Raw genomic sequence first — 17,294 nt, 5'->3', positions numbered from 1 at the left:
AGTGATGAGGAGATACAGGTGGAGTTGGAGGGGAGGGAGTGGGCATGGGTTTGATCAAAACACCTTATATACATGCATGAAATTCTCAATAAATTATTTAATTTTTTTTTAAAAAAAAGATGACTACCAAGAGCCCGGTGAGGTGGTGCACAGCTATAATCCCAGCATTTTAGAGGCTGGGTAGGTCAAGGGCAGCCTAGCAAGACTGTTTAAAAAAAAAACAGCAAGAACAAAAGGAATTATATCAAGAATTATGGCAGAAATGGGGCTTGAGAGATGATTCCATAGGTAAGAGCTTCTATTGCCCTTGCATAGAACCCCACTTCAGGCAGCTCACAATGACCTGCAACTCCAACACCCTCTTCTGGCTTCCCTGGGCACTGCACTTATGTGCACAAACCTATGCATAGACAGACAGACAGACACACACACACACACACACACACACACACACATTTTATAAAAACTTTTTAAATTTAAATTTTTATTTTTTTTAATGTGTATGCATGTATGTGAGTGCACCCATGTCATGCAGTGCCGCAGGGGTCAGAGGAGGGAGTCAGATTCCCCTGGAACTGGAGTTAAGGACAGTTCGTAGCTGCCATGTGGGTGCTGGGAATAGAACCCAGGTCCTCTGCAAGAGCAGTCAGTGCTCTTAACCACTGAGCCATCTCTCCAGCCCCCATACATAATTTTTTAAAAACCTAAAAAAAAAAAAATAAGCTGAGTGTGGTGACGCACAACTTTAGTCCCAGTACTAAGGAATTAAAAGCTGAAGAGAAGGTTTTTAGTGATGCATATCATAAAGAAGAATTACTTTGAAAATATGATAACAAAAAAAAAAAAAAAAAAAAAAAAAAAAAAAAAAAAAAAAAAACCTTAAAAAATAAAAAAAGAATTATGGCAGAAAGGATGAAATACTACATGTTAAGGTCAGGCTAGCAGAGGGAGACTTTTAACTTATTTTAAAACTGGCACCTCTATTCCATAAAGGGAGAAGTGAATGAGAAAATTGTAGTGGTAATGATATTTCTTTTATAGTGCTTAAAACCTTTGATAATTACTTTTGTATCTATTCTTTCTCTTTGTAGGAAAAGCCATTGACAAAATCTCTACAGCGTGGAGAAGACCCCCAGTTTGATCAAGTATGTAAGATGCTATACATGCTATGTCTTTTCTCTTTATTCTAAAAATGCACAAAATGAGGACTGGGTATATAATTTCGGTGGCAGAGTAATTGCCTAGTGTGAGCAAGGCATGCTGTTTAACATAGGTCTGGGTTGAGGGAGGAGCTACAAGGTGCATGGGGGCTAGCATGCGTGCAGGGATATGCAGTGTTGTGTGAGGAACTTGTGGTTTTAATCCTCTGCCTTCAGCATTTATATTTGGGTTTTAGAGACTGTAAATGTGTTTTGATTTGAATTAGAAAGAATTGGAAGTGTAAGAACAATATAAGTAGCCCCTCAATTGCTATCTAAATCTTTGTATACCAAAATTAGAGACAGAGAAAAGATAACTTCAAGGGAATTCCATTAAAATTTTGAGATTCCTCTGAATAAGCTATACTCAGTGAGTCTCTGCACTCGAGCTCATTTGTATTTTCACCCAAATATTTGGATGCTTACCATTTGCTGGATGTACTGCTAGACACTAATGATACAAAATCCAAGGTATGTTTTAGCCTTTCATTAATTCATAATCATGGGCTGGAGCTGTAGCTCAGTGATAGAATGCTTGCCTAGTATGCTCAAGCCCTGGTTTGATCCCTAGCACTAAAAAAAAATGAAAGATAATAATTTACAGTCCTGCCAGGCTTTATGGCACACACCTGAAATCCTAACACTTGGAAGACTGAGGCAAGAGGTAGCCTGAGAAAGCCTGGAATACAGAATGAAACTCTTTCATTAAAATATAGAAAACAACCGTGGTTGAGCAGGACCTCTGACTTATCTTCACATAGGTGGAACTGGTAAAAGGAAGGAGCCAGGGGCTCCTCTCAAGCCCATGTGACCCCTGAGGAACAGATCCTCAAATGACCTTAAGAGTGAAAATAAATCGGTTAATCTGGACCAACTGTATGGCCTTAAATGCCCAAAAGGAAAGTATAACCAAGGATTAAAGGGGCCAATATAATTTCATAAGAGTCTATATGTATAGCTAAAGGCTACATAACAAGCAACAATGCCAGACAGGAGATACCTTCTTTTGAGTTGTTGGCTAGGGTAGCCAAAGGAATTCCCAGATAGTAACCCAGCATAGAACTGGGAAAATGAACAGCAGACCCCAATCTTATCCAAGGAATATTGATAACTGATTATCGCTAGATGAGGAACATCTGACCCTCCTAAAACAAAGCCCTCTAGATAGGCTGACTAGATTCACCAAAAGGGCAAGTAGTGGGGAATGGCTGGGGATGCTGACAACACAGCAGATAGTAGCAGGGATATCAGAGTATGAGGACTCTAGTAGGGGGAGGGAGGCTATGGGAGGGTGCTATCTGGGAAGTGGGTGTAAAAATAAATAAATAAATTTTAAAAAATATATAGAAAACAAAAGGCCAGGCATGGTTGTGTGTGCGTACTAATCCCAGCAATCGCGGGCCAGAGGCAGGCTGATCTCTCAGTTCAAGGCCAGTCTGATGTACATAGGGAGTTCCAGGCCAGCCAGGGCTACATAGTGAGACCTTATCTCAACAAAAGAAAGAGAGCTAAAAATACAGCTCAGGGGTAGAGCACTTATCTAATCAGTGTGTGGTCCTAGATTCAATCCTTATTGCTGGAGAGAGAGAAAGAGAGAGAGAGAGAGAGAGAGAGAGAGAGAGAGAGAGAGAGAGAGAGAAAGAAAGTAAGTGATGGATCTTATGTTAATACTGTGCAATGCCACATTACAGCTATGCTTGAATAAAGACAGCCTGACTCTGCATACATTTTAACTAAGAGGAGACCCAAACTGCTCTAAGCATCTTCGGATTACTCTCAGAACTATGCTTCCAAACAAAGGCCTTACTCTTTTATTGAAACAGTATATCCAGCATGAAATGGGGAAGTAAAAATGGACTCTTATCAAAGGAGAATTTTGTCCCTTCTAACCCCTACTGACCTAGGACACACACACACACACACACACACACACACACACACACACAGAGATGTTATCAATTTAGTTCCATCTATTGTTTATAGAACAAATAGGATATAATCTTTGATGTTTCCAGTAAGTCTTTTCTGTCTTCAGCACTTGACGTATAAAACATATACTCACATTCATACATTATTCTGGGTCAAGGGTAAGGAAGGGTCATGAGGGATTAAGGTCATATACTCAGGCCACAAGAGGAGCACAAGGCTCAGTGAACTTATCTACATTATAAACAAGTTAGGATAAAATCAACTTTTTGGTTGCAAGGTTAAACAAAAGTCATTTTTCCAGAATATGTCTATCTTGTAAAAGTCATTACCGGAAGGACTAACAAAAAGATGTTCAACCCCAGACAGCACATACTGATCATATGTAATCAGGATCTGAGAGATTCTGGTCCTGTAACTTCAGAAGGGTTTTGTATGTACTTAAGAAAGATATACCATGGAACATCAAAGGAAACTGGACATATGTTTGTGGTGCTTTCCAAACTTCTACAGCAGATGCCACAGAGGACAACATGTCTTCAAAATTTCAGCCAGCACCAGTATCAGAAGCAAGATACTGCTAAATGCCTCATGGCCTAATACACCATGGGGAGTTTATAATCTGTGAGTACCACACAAAGAATACACTTCCCACAGGGCTTCATGCTTTCCTTCAGTGTGCCACACAGGGGAGATGTTTCAGGCTTTACAAATCTAAAGTTGTGTGTTCCAGAAGCAGACACCATGGCAATGAAATGCTCCATGATCTGTACCCCTGAGAGACACTCACAGACTCAGGGTCAGCCTCTCAAGGCTGGTGTGGCCCTAGGCTTTTTCTGGAAGAGCTGGCTGTTTCCTAGTGTGCTAATGAGATAGAGGGTGGCCCCCATCCCTCTGCTCCATGTTGCCATTTCCCAGTCTTACCTGGCTCTTGCTTGGTTGGTCAGAGAGCATTAGTGAATGTGCTCATGGTTGTTTGGTGCCACCAGCTTGGAAGTGTGGCAGGCGTGGGCTCTTTCTGTTCTCTTTAAGGGTGTGAGTATTTGTCAATTTACCTGCTATATTTTTCATTTTATTTCATATTCTTCATCCCTTTACTCTATTGTTACTACCTTTTCTTTGGGAAAAATTTTTTTCTCCAGCTTTCTCCATTATTCTCTAAAACCTTCTAAATTTTAACATTGCAGTTAATAGTTACCACAAAATATTACACTTAAATATCACTTATCATCTTTTTCAATATATATTTTTTTGAATTTTTGAGTTTATTGTTTTTTATTCAGTATTGTAGAAAAGCAATACCATTTGGAATAAGACAGACCTGGACTTAAATCTTAACTTCCACAGTTAGTTAACCAGATTACTTTTAACTTTGCAAATTGAAATGTTCATGGGCTTTTGTTATAAACATCACCGGGGAACTGATAGTCAACCTGTAGAACCTTGGCCTTGCCCCAGAGCTATGGATTCTAAAGCTCAGCAAGAATCCCAGGTGGCCCACATACACACTGAAACTTGAGAAGGCCCATTCTGTACCATCTCTCTGTATTCAAGACCAATGATAAGATGGTCACCAAGAACCAAAAGACTTAGAACATTGCCCACTGATCTAAATATTAAGTTTACACATGAACCATGAGAAGGAACAATTCTATGATGTCTGTCTCATTGGAAAGAGATAGACCCCTCCTCCCCAAGGCTCCAAGTTGGTCCTCATGTGAACTCAGAAAAAAAAAAAGGTGGCAACTTCCAAAATTGCCTGTTTATGTTGTAAATGTGTTCACTCAAAAACTTAGGTATTGCCAATGCAGCAGTAATAAGAGCTGGGCTACTCTCCAGTGAGGGGGTTTAATGGCCCATATTAAAAAAGCTTGACAGAAGGAGTCATTCCCTTGGCCCTTCCACCTTTTGAGGACACGGTACTCAAGGCGCCATCTTGGAACCAGAGACCAGACAATGAAGTTTCCCTGTCTTACTGGGCTTTCCACTCCCAAAGACCATGAGAAATAAATTTCTGTTCTTTATAAGTTATCCAGACTTGGGTATTTTGCTAAAATGGCACAAAACAAATTAAGAAGGACCTGTGTGCTATTTCAACCAACAGACTGAGAATTTTGGTTCCTTTGACAAGCCCATGAACGTATGAAGGTCTTTGGATATTAATCATTCAAATTATACAATTCTTCTTATTCTGCATCTACATAGTAGGATTTTAATCTGGATTCCCATGGAGACTTGGTTATTGGAAAGTAACATGCTGAAGATGCTAGAGTTGTGTAGATACCATTAACTATAGACTAGTTTTAACTATGGATAATACAGGTGATGTTTATGTAGTACATTCTGTAAATCACTGTGCTAAGTACCTTTAAACAGTGCAGCTGGTCCCCTGAGAAGATGTTAGCATCAATTTCTTCCTCTTAAATGTCACTAATGTGCAAGATGGAGTTATAGACCTGGGCTTCCACTGCCAGATCCTGGCAGACCCTGTTCACTCCTTCACCTGCCATTCATTCACTTTCCTCTTACCAGAAATAGAATCCGATAATAATAGATAGCAATAATATGCAATGAAGCCATTTCTCATGGTATCTTAGTCCAACAGCTCTAAGATATCAGTATGGCCATTGTCATCATCACTGCAATTCACTGCTATGGAAATGAGTATCAAAGAAGTTGCTGGATGTTGTATGACTAAAACCAGAAGCAGCCAAGACTGGGCTCTATAAGTTCTGATTATAAAGGCTGTACTTTTTTCTATACCTTGCTTGTTTCTGAAAACTAGCTGATGAGAATGACAGGGTAAGTTTTCATCAGACAACTGTGGACCTAGGCTCCTGTATCAGATATGATTGATTCAGTCACCAATGACAACTAAGATAAAATGGCTTGAACAGAGGGAACTGTAGAGGAAATTAGTCCAGGAATTTTTTTTCCTCATAAATGGCTTACTAATTCAAAGGTCCAGTATGGCTGCTGGAGCTCAGCCACTATGTCTGCTGCTAGACAATAGGAAGAAGTGGGAAAAAAAAATGAAAAAACAAACTAGAACTTCTTGGGATTCCACACATCACTTCTGTCCAGATCTTGCACAGTGGCCACAATTACCTATAGAGAGATTAGAAAAGTTTACTTTCCAGAATAAAAAAAAAAAGTAGGGCATTTTATAACTAAGAAAGAAGAGTGGTAGTAAGCATAACTACCTGTTTCTGTTAGATATATTGCCCAAATGCCCCATAAAACAAAATGCAATTCTAGACCTCTTTTTCCTTTTTCAGAGGCTAGAGCTTCATATTCCCTTTTATATTTTATATCTGTACAGTTCTAACTATTGGTTTGGTATTTCTTAACCTAATTTGCAATCTAATCCTGAATAGGAAAGGCCTAGGGAAAAGGTCTGTTATTTCAAAATTTACAAGTTGTCTAAACAGGATTTAATTTAAAATTTTTTAATTTACTTATTATTTATTTATGTGTGCATGCATGCATGTGGAGTGCAGAGGACAACTTGTGAGAGTCATGTGGGCTCCAGAGATTTAACTCAGGCTTGACTGCACTGAGCCATCTCACCTGCCCTAAACAGATTTTTTTTTTTTTTTTTAAGTTTAGTGTTTCTATGGGAAATCATTAGGGAACTAAGAATTTGTGCCTTCGTTCCCAAAATTTCACTCTTCACAAATTTCACAAGTATATATTTAACCTTTTCTTATGAAGCCTGTGAATGTTAACCCAGCTTGTAGAAATATACATGAAGAAACTTGTACCTCCTCTTGAGGGGGCCCCAGTCTAGTGGAAGAGAGAAATAAAAGCCTGTAATTAGAGAAATGATAGCTACAGGCTAGTAAGAAAGGTACCAGTACCATGGGTGGAGCCAGAGGCCAGCAAGCTCTGTGCTGTCCTGGGGAGCCAGAGAGGGCTTCATGGAGCAGCCACAAAAGACTCTGTGGGTAGGGCTCTGTGGGTAGTGGCTTCCACCCCTGCTAGTGAGAAACTTCTACAAGGACTGTAAAAGTAGAACCGATTGATTCCCAGCAGCTTAAAGATGCATACTGACACTGACTTTTTCTAAATGGCTGAATTAACTGTCAGGGCTTAGAAAGTAAAATGAATGAAAACAAAGTCAACTCAGCAACTATTTATTGAGGAAGTGGGGGGGGGGAGTGCTGTGTGTGACAAAGAAGTAAATATATCTTTCCTAAGAACCCGGGTCACCAGGAATGTGATCTACATTCTACAAACTTCTGGTCCAGAAAAAGACCGACCTAAACCCAAATACCTAAGAAATGCCACCTCGTGTTTCTGAAAATGAATGTTTTCAGATTTGAGGGCCAGCTAGCTGCCTAAGGGAAAAAAGTTTGTCAGGAATCTGAAGCAACAGAATCAGAAGGATTTTACCAGGTAGTAATGGTGAAGAAGACAGGAAATTTCAGAAGAAAGGCATATTTTATGCAAAGCCTTTGTACAATGGCATTATATATTATCTTTAGGGACTGGTATTTAGTTGGAACAGAAGGCATGTGTTGTTACATCTTCAAAAATGAACAAAATTATGGCTCATAGATTAAAACGGAACATAGTAAAGACTTCATTTAACTCATTATTGATGAGTAATGTTATAACCAATTCAGAAGAAAATCCAGACAGTCAAGTTCATTTGAAAGCAACACTGCATTCTTTCATATAGAATGGGGACATCTACTGAACTTTTTCTGGACAGTTTCTTCCCATCTATGCACAAGGATTCTTAGGCATTAACATCAGTAATCTATCATTTAAACAGTTTTAAAATAGCTCAAAGGTGTTGGAAGGTCTCTGGGCTTAGAATCCTATAAGTCTTGGAAAGGGATGCTCTGTTCCTTAATACAGTCTCCGTGTATTAGGAAAGAGGTCAGCCTGCACAGGTAGGAAGGACTCCAGTTGTGGAAGGCTCCAGTGCCAGTGGGATAATGCTTCATCCAAAACATTCCAGTGTCAAGGTGGGAGCCAGGAAGGAGCCTGGACTGTGTCCTATAGATTAGATCTTATCAATCAGAGGAAGAGAGGGAGAGGACATCAGGGAAGTCTATGTATCAGTTTTATATCAGGGATAAGAGAATCTCTTTAGAGAAATGAGGATAGTTCATTCATAGGGTCACTCAACAATCATGTTTAAAAGGGAGAACAAGTAAAGAATATCATGGAAAACAAATAAGGTTTAGAATGAAAAGTTCTGGAAGCTAACTGGGACACGGCAGAATCATAAGACCCTAGAGAGGAAACCGTTTTAAGGTAGAATCCAAAGAAAGGAAGGAAAGAAAGGAGGGAAGGAGGAGGGGAGAGGGGAAGGGGGAGGGAGGGAAGGGGACGGGCATGGGGAGGGAAAGAGTTTTTTATTTTATTTATTTTTATTTTATGCGTATGAGTGTATTGCCTGCATGTGAGTGCACACATGTTGTGCAATATCTTGGCAGTCAGAAGAGGGCTTCAGATTCCCCTGGAACTGGAGTTAAGGACGGTTCTTAGGCACCATGTGGGTGCTGGGAATCGAACCCGGATCCTCTGCAAGAGCAGTCAGTGCTCTTAACCAATGAGCCCCAAGGGAGAGTTTTTTTAAAGCCAGAAAAAGTGGGAGGAGCCAAGGAAGACTCAGCTACCCAGGGCACAGGTGAGTAGTCAAGGTGCAGGTAAGGCAGAAGTGGAGGTTGGCAATTAGGAGCTAAGGCATGCTGAATGTGAGGAAGTCTTTTGATGCAGGAATTATTCATTAACATGTTAAGAACATTTTCTCTTTTGAGACAAGGTTTTACTGTGTAGGCCTGGCTCATCTCTAACTCCCTATGTAAAGCCGGTGGACCTCAGACTCTTGCCTCTGCTGGGGTTACAGGCATGTACCACCATACCCATCTGTTGAGTGCATTTGCATAGTTGATAAATTCATGTTAAGTAGTTTAAGAGGCTTGCTTTCACACCTAAGTTTTTGTAGCTGATCATGTTGACAACACCTAAAAGGCAATGTGCTAGAACATAGCCATAGCACCCATGATGAGGTCCTTCTCTGTGCTCTGTGGAGAACGTACTCTGAGCTGTGAGCTAGCCACAAGTGCCTTTCTCCTGTTATCAAGTTTTACAGACATCCTTTTTAAGTATAAAGGGCCCAGGCATTTATTTTGTATTCTCCAATGAAACAACAGCTAACGTGTGGTAAGGGTGGACCTGGTGGGGTAGTGATCAAATGTAGTTAAAATAGCAAGTTAACTCACTTTAAGAAATGAATAAATAGCAACACCCAGAAATGACCCTTACCTGAGGGAGTGTTGGAACACTCTTGCAGAGGGTGGATTTATGACAGTGAGTACATACATGCACACTCAGAAGAAAAAGCTGTCTGCTGAGTAATCATTTCATATTCTTTCACACACCTTCCAGCTGTATGTGTGTGCGCTTTCTTTGACCTTGGCTTTTAGATGGTTGCTTTTGTGTTGTCGAATTACAACAAGCGTCACGTGCCTGAAGTGCAGGCTGAAGATCCCGTACACAATGCCTAAGACCAGAGATGGCTTTCTGATTTTTACATACACATGAGGGAGTGTCTTAGGGATGAGACCTAAATCTAAATACGAGATTCATGGCTGTGTCATACACACCTTCTGCACACAGTGTGGCAGAGTAATTTTATGGCAAAAAAAAAAAAAAAAAAGTAGTTTTAGGAATTAAAGTTTCAAACTTTGGAATTTCCCAACTGAGGTTTCAAGTGTCAGCAATTTCAAATTTTCAGATTTTGAAGCATTTTGGATTTTTTGCTTTAGGGACTCTTAATTTATAATACAAGTATTATATGCTACCTGCTGTTTTACTAGCTGAACTGTTGCTCTAACTTTGTTTCTTAAAAACAGTCTCATTTGAGAAGTTAGTTCTTCCTTGCATAGATAGCTCTGATTACTCCCCAAAGAAACTTTGGCCAGAACGTTAGAATTAGAGTCCAAATCCTTATTCTCACAGGTGAATTGTCTCCCTGTGCTCTGGCTGTTGCATAAGAACTCACAGCAAGACAGGGCAGCATCAGAGGAGCCGGGAGAGGAAAGCAGTTCAAGGAGAAACCTGGTAAATGGTGTTTGCTCTGGAAACTTCAGGGGACGTTGACTGCAGGAAAGACCACCATTTAGCTACTGGGTTTTGTTACTGCAGATATTTCAGATAAAGGCATCACTAGTGTGACAGGAACAGAAATCAGATTTCAAGGAGTAAGGAGAGAGCTGGCAGCAACGCAGGAAGAGGAAGCAGCTCTGATGCATGTGTGATTGAAAATTCTAGGGAAAGGACAGTGTGAGGGTTAGGTGAGAAGAGTCAAGTGAAGCCTTCCAGCTTTTCACTGACCAACTTACACTGAATACCTGGCCAGTGATTGTGTTCATTTTCACTTGATGTTGTTTTCAGCATCATTGAGGTACCCAAGATGTGCTGGAGAGATAGGAACTATAATAATGGTTTTATCCAGGTGACAGATTCTGGGTCCAGGATAGTTCTTGTTACTCTCCTCCGTGTCCTTTCTTGTTGGCTTAAGAGTGAGCTGTGGCCCAAAGCAAACTTGGGGGTCAGGTGCTCAATACCCCTCTTACAGGTCTAATCAGTGTCAAACAAAGAACAAGCATCCGTTGCTCAGCCCCCTCTGTAACAAGCATTTGGAAGCTGCCAGGTGGACTGTGCTTACATCTGGAGTCAGAAAAGTGTAGGAACACTACACTGCTAAGCCATATGAGTTCTAAAAGAGACCCCGAGAGTCACTGCTGGGTGGGGAATAGTTAAAGCTACCCCACTGCAATTTTCCTTAAAAGCAACACTTGTCCAGCTCTGGTGTATAAAATTCTGCCGTCAGCTTTAGTTACTCACTCGATAATCTCATCAGTCATTTAAAATTTGTTTTAAGTTAGCATAGAAAGTAACAGGTTTTCTTGTGGTGGTGTTATACATACTTTTGGTTGATTCTCCCCACTACATCTCCCTGGCCCCCAATACCACTTTAACCTTCCACCCCTAGTATTCCCCCTTCCACGTTCAAATTAAATGTATTTCTGTTACCCTCTCACCCCCTCTTTTAAAGCCTTTTCCCCCATCTCATAGACTATAGTTTCCCAGCCTCTAAACATACTTCCACAGAAATGCACATGTGTAAAAATTTAAAGCTAGGATCTACATATGACAAAGAACATTCAGAATCTGTCTTTCTGAGCCCGAGTTACCTCACTTAACAGAGTACTTTGCCGTTCCATTTTCCTACAAATTTCATAATTTCATTTTTCTTTTTTTAAAATTTTTTTTTTTAATTTTATGTGTATGAGTGTTTTGCCTGCATATGTGTAAGTGCACCCCTGTCATACAATGCCCATGGAGGTCAGAAGAGGGCATCAGATCCCCTGGAACTGGAGTTATGGTCCATTGTTAGCCTCCATGTGGGTGCCAGGAATTGAACCCAAGTCCTCTGCAAGAGCAGCCAGTGCTCTTAACCATTGAGCCACCTCTCCCACCCCATAATTTCATTTTTCTTTGTGATTGAATAAAATTCGATTGTGTGTATGTTCCACGTTTTCATTATACTTTCCTCTTTGTTTGGACATTTAAGCTAATCCCATTTCCTAGCTATTGTGAATAGAGCAGCAGTAAGCATGGATGAGCAGGCATCTCTGTGGTAGGATATAGAGTCCTTTGGGTGAATGCCAAGAGAGGAATAGCTGGGTCATACAGAAGTTCTAAGTTAAAATTTTTCTATTGATGTTATATAATAATTGGTTTCATCACAATATTTTATACATATATAATATATTTTGACCATAGTCACCTGCCCCCAGTACCCTCTTGTCCCCATCCTGCTCCTATTAATCCCCTTCCCCTTCCCAACTAGCCCATCTCCTGCTTTCATGTCTTTTTTTGGCATATATATAGACCTAGTGAGATTCAAGAGAGTGGAATGGGAGTTTTTTTACAGGCACATGGGCGTTTTACCATTGGTTACACCACTGAAGAAGGTGTTTCTCTTTTCACCTCAGGGATAGATGGGGCACCATGAGCCCCTTCCCCTTCCCTGACTGGGTATTTTTAGTTTTTGAGAAGCCGCCACACTGAATTCCATAGGGCTCTACTACTGTACACTCCCACCAACCTCGAATAAGGGTTCCTCTCCCCCCACACCCTTACTTTGTTTCTTTTCTTGATGACAGCCATTCCAACTGGAGTGCAATGAAGCATCAAGGTAGTTTTAATTTGCATTTCCCTGAGAGCTAAGGATGTTGAACTGGTCTTTAAAATTCTTTCACAATTTTGCACATATATACAATGTGCTTTTATCATAATCCCCACCGTCCTCTCTTATCCCCATCCCACTCCCACCAAAGCCCTTCTTCCCAACAAGTCCTCTTTCTATTTACTGTGTATGTGTCTGTCTGTCTGACTCTGTCTGTGTGTCTATGTCTGTGTGTCTATGTGTCGTGTGCCCCCACCCATTGCATTTAAATAGAGTTGCATGCATGAGCATGAGTTGGAGGCTATTTACCCCCAGTAAGGGCAGCTTACATGTGGCTACACCACTGAGGAATGACACCCAAGACTCCAGCAACCATTAACCTCCAATATAGCTCCTTGGGGAGGAGTGGAGTCATGTGATCCCCTCCCCCACCCACAATCAATGTTGGTGAGGCCTGGGCTTGTGTAGATAGCCCCTGCTGCTGTGAGTTGAGAACTTTTTAAAATATTTATTGACAATTTTTTTTTTTCATTTAAAATGGCTCAGCAGTTAAGAGTTCTGGCTGCTCTTGCAGAGGTCCCAGGTTCCATTCCCAGTACCCACATGGGGGCTAACAACCATCCATAACTCCAGTGCCAGGGGATCCAATGCCCTCTTCTGACCTCTGTGGGCATTGTATGACATGAGTGCACTTACATACACACAGGCAAGACACTCATACACATAAAATAAAAATAAATTAAAAATTTAAGGAAACATTTATCAACCACTTGTACTTCTTTTGTGAACGCTCTTCAGTTCATTGACCCATTTAGTAATAAACCGTTTTGAGTGTTTAATTTTGGTCATTCCTTATATAAACTCGTCTGAAGTACAGCTGACAAAGGTTTTCTTCCCATTCTGCAGGCTGTTTGTTCACCCTGCTCATAGTTTCTTTTGTCGTGCAGCAATCAGAGCTGTCCTGTCTGGATTTCCACTTCAGTATTTGGGAATGGAGGAATGAAGCAGACCTTCTGGAGGGCTGTGGTGTGCACTGTGTTTTATAGCATTTTGTCCTCATTAAAACCCAGTGAGATTAAGTATTCGTTGTCCAGTTTTGCAGCTGAGAACACAGAGCTCCAGAGAGGTGGTGACATGCCAGGCACACAGAGCTAATAAGGGGCAGAGCTGTAACTTGAGGCCAGGATCCTCTGATCTTTTCAGTGCCCTTGTGTGAAATTATGAAAACAAGGCAAATGGGGGTGACTCATCGCATGCTGGGTTCTGGGGAGAGGGAAGGATGGAAATGATGCAAATACAGTATTCATGTATGCAATTCTCAAAAAAATAGAAAATGATACTATTTTTGAAAATGTCATCTATTAACAGGGAACTCAGGGTAATATATGCCCATATATCTGTAATAAGCTATCTTTTCAGCATCTTGAGCAGTTATGATTTTCCTAAAAAGAAAACAGGTGAAATTTTAGTGTTTCAACATCCATGCCACTGCTACAATGCACTGAACATCTATTTAAAATGTCTAGGTGATGGGGCTAGAGAGATGGCTCAGTGGTTAAGAGTGATAGCTGCTCTTGTGGAGGACCTAGGTCAATTCCCAGCACCCACATGGTGGCTAACAACTGTCTGTAACTCCAGTTCCAGGGATCCAATGCCCTCTTCTAACCTCCGCTGGCATTGCATGACATTTGGCACAGTTATACACATGCAGCCAATATACTCATACATATAAAATATTTTTTAATGTGTAAGTGAAAATTGTAAGCAGTTAAGAGTAAAAACAAGGCCTAAATAAGATGACTTAGTGGATAAAGGCACTTTTCTGCCAAACTTGAGGACCTGAGTTTGATCCCCATATTCCACATGGTGGAAAGAGAGAATCAATATCCTCAGGTTATCCTCTGATCTTTTTTTACACACACACACACACACACACACACACACACACACACACACACTAATGTGTAAAAACAAATAGACTTTCACACATTATTAGTGTTATTCAGCATTTCTGACATTATTCTCCCATGAAATGGTGTATTTCATAAAATGAACTAGGATATTAAAATGAAATGGTTGCTAATTTTCTAGAAAAAAATAGTATTAAGCCTTTAGTGACTGTTACCATTTATAAATGCTATAATTAAACAGTAGCATAGAATGGGATTGAGTAAAAGCAAATTGCATTTGCAATTACCTTAATGTCAGTATTTTACAGAATTACACAGTGGCTACCATGACCCTCAATATTGCTTGCCACCTGAATTTATTTGAGAAATTAAGCCATCAGTAGAGTGTCTTTAAAATTATCCATTAAATGCACCACTTGTGACAAATCTATAAAATACAAATGACTTCATGAAGTCATTAATTCAAATATATATATGTGAGGTTTCCTTCTTTGCGTTCATCAAAGATAATTAAATACTTCAGAAAAATCAGCATCCTCCCTGCAGCACAGTGGACAGTCTCTTTTCGCCTATTTACACTTAAAATGCCAAAGTAAACATTAGAACATTTATAAAGTACATTTAGTACTCCCCTCTTACCCTCCCCCAAAAGAAAACACCTTATGAAATAGTTCTGTGATTTGGTGCACTCCATCTCTGCCTGCTGTCCGGTCCCTGGCTCATTGATGGTAGAAGAATGTGATCATTTAAGGGCAACAAGAACATCTTTGTGAAGAGCATGCCGTCTTTCAGCAGCAGCACAGAGCTAGAATTCATCTGGCCATTGGCTCTGCTTCCCGTAAATGAGGGAGTTGAGTAACCAAGAAGCCAGCTAGACCTTCCTCCCTTCCTGAGCTTTGAGGGCCAGACCTCTGCAGACCCCACCCTTCCTTCCTGAAAGCCTGGCCTCCAAAGGGCAGTAACAGAGAGATGGAAAAAACACACACATCCACACCCTGATGACCTCCCATCCCTTCTGAGATGCTGTCAATGCTTTTGCTATGGAAAGTTTGTCCTGAAGTTCTAATACCAAGACAAGCTTTCTGGTAACATTTTAACTGGTAGAGAATTTTCTCTTAATTTTTATAGCTGAGGTTTGAGGAATACTATGGACACCCTGTACTGAGACTATAGGTTATACCTAAGTGAAGTAACTGAATGTGAATGCTGTAGGTTCAACCCAGAGATGTTCAAATGTATAAAAAAATTTGTAGATTTATAGCAAATGATAGAGTATATAAATATCCCACACATATTTTATTCTAAAATAAACTTTATTTTAGAATAGTTTGGGATTTGTAGAAAAGTTGTATAAACAATATAAACTATGGCCAATGTCAAGCATTGCTAACATGTTATATTTCTGCGATGCATTTGTCATAAGGAGGCATTGCTGGTATATTATCACTAGCCAACCTCTATGCTTTATTTAGTTTGTTGCTTCTCCCTGGTATCTTTTTGTTGTCCCAGGATACGTTCTAGAATAAAGACCATGTATCCATGTCTCCTTAGTCTTCTCCAGACATATACAAGTATCGTTTTAAGTATTAAAATAGTAGACACATGCAATGTAAGTACTCAAGCTAAGTCCATCCCCCAATTTAAACCATTTCAGACAATGGTGATTTGGGGAAATACCTTTTCTTATGTTGGAATAACTTTAAAGAGAAGTAGGAGATCATTCCCATGACATGCCTGGCTGTTACTGCAGAAAACCCTCATTTGGTTCCCAGCACCCATATGGCAGCTAACAACTGTCATTAACTCCAGTTCCAAGGGATCCATCACCATCTTCTGGCCTACGTGGGCACTGCATGACATGGATGCACTAACACACATGTAGGCAAACCACTCATACACATAAAATAAAAATAAATAAATACAGTTTTGAAAAAGGAACCTAAAACCTGTCTCTCTATGGTTGTACATGTTCAGAGTGAAAGACCTTTAACAGATAGATGTATTATATGTTCTCCCATCAGTAACTTATCTTGTATCACTTTCTTGAAATTATCTTCTAATATCAGAAACTCATAGTCTTGATAGCATTCTGTAGATCACTTTAATTTTATTTGTGTGGGTGTTTTTCCTGCATGTGTGTAAGTGCACCACATGTATGCCTGGTGCCCAAAGAACCCAGAAGAGGGCTTTGGATACCCTGGAACTGGAGTTGTAGACAGTTGTGAACTGCCTTATGGATGCTGGGAACCAAACCTGTGTTCTCTGCAATAACAGCCAATGCTCTTAACCACTGAGCCATCTGTTCAGCCCCAGCAGACCACATTTTAACAGAGGCTGCTTTGGGGGTCATATGTATGATAGTCTTGCATAATGTGAAGTCACAAAGGTTTTCTCTGTTTATAGCTCTAGGCTTTACACAGCTTTATGGTTTGTTTCAAGTTAGTTTTTGCATGTAGTGTGAGATCTAGATTCAGGTTCAATTTCTGTGTGTGGTAATTAGCAAAAGATTAGGGATCTTTCCAGATAAGGAGATTAGAATAACAAAGACATGTTCGTTGTTTTAAAAAAAAGAGAAAAGGTTTGCCTTTAATGTCATAAAGTTAAATTATTCCTACTCATTGGTATCTGAAATCTGATTTGGGACATAGCTCAAATGAATACTTATTGGAAGAAAACATTAATTATTTTATTATTATCCCACAGATACTTGTTTTGGAGATAGATTTACTTATTTCACTTAAACACTAATATGATTTAATTATTTTATTTATTGCACAAGAACTTTTAAAGATCTAAGCAATACAAGGAATTATCACAGATATAACAAAAAATTTCTTTGCAGTTCCTTGAAAAACGTGGAATGCAATTAACATCTGATTTCTAAAATGAAAGGGAGTCAAAGCAATTAACCCTTGAGCCACACAAAATTATTATTATGGTTTTTTTTTTTTTTTTTTTTTTTGGTTTTTTTTGAAAGTCTTTCTTATGTTATCTGTGTATATGTAGTGTATGCACACACCATATGTACATATTCAAAAACCAGGG

General features: G+C 39.8%; 1 protein-coding gene across 7 annotated transcripts in view; it reads left to right on the top strand.

The window, feature by feature from the left end:
* The window catches only part of Fry (FRY microtubule binding protein), a 479,403-nt gene that overhangs the window by 258,589 nt on the left and 203,520 nt on the right, over positions 1–17,294 (top strand). For all 7 annotated transcript variants that reach the window (XM_008825033.3, XM_029559622.1, XM_029559620.1 and 4 more), the window contains one exon: positions 1,092–1,145. In XM_008825033.3, the coding sequence (XP_008823255.1) occupies positions 1,092–1,145 (54 nt within the window). The remainder of the gene's footprint in view (positions 1–1,091; positions 1,146–17,294) is intronic.

The sequence above is a fragment of the Nannospalax galili genome, unplaced genomic scaffold (genome assembly GCF_000622305.1).
Source record: "Nannospalax galili isolate Female #2095 unplaced genomic scaffold, S.galili_v1.0 scaffold768, whole genome shotgun sequence".
Taxonomy (NCBI): Eukaryota; Metazoa; Chordata; class Mammalia; order Rodentia; family Spalacidae; genus Nannospalax; species Nannospalax galili.
This window is presented reverse-complemented; position numbering and strand designations above follow the sequence as displayed.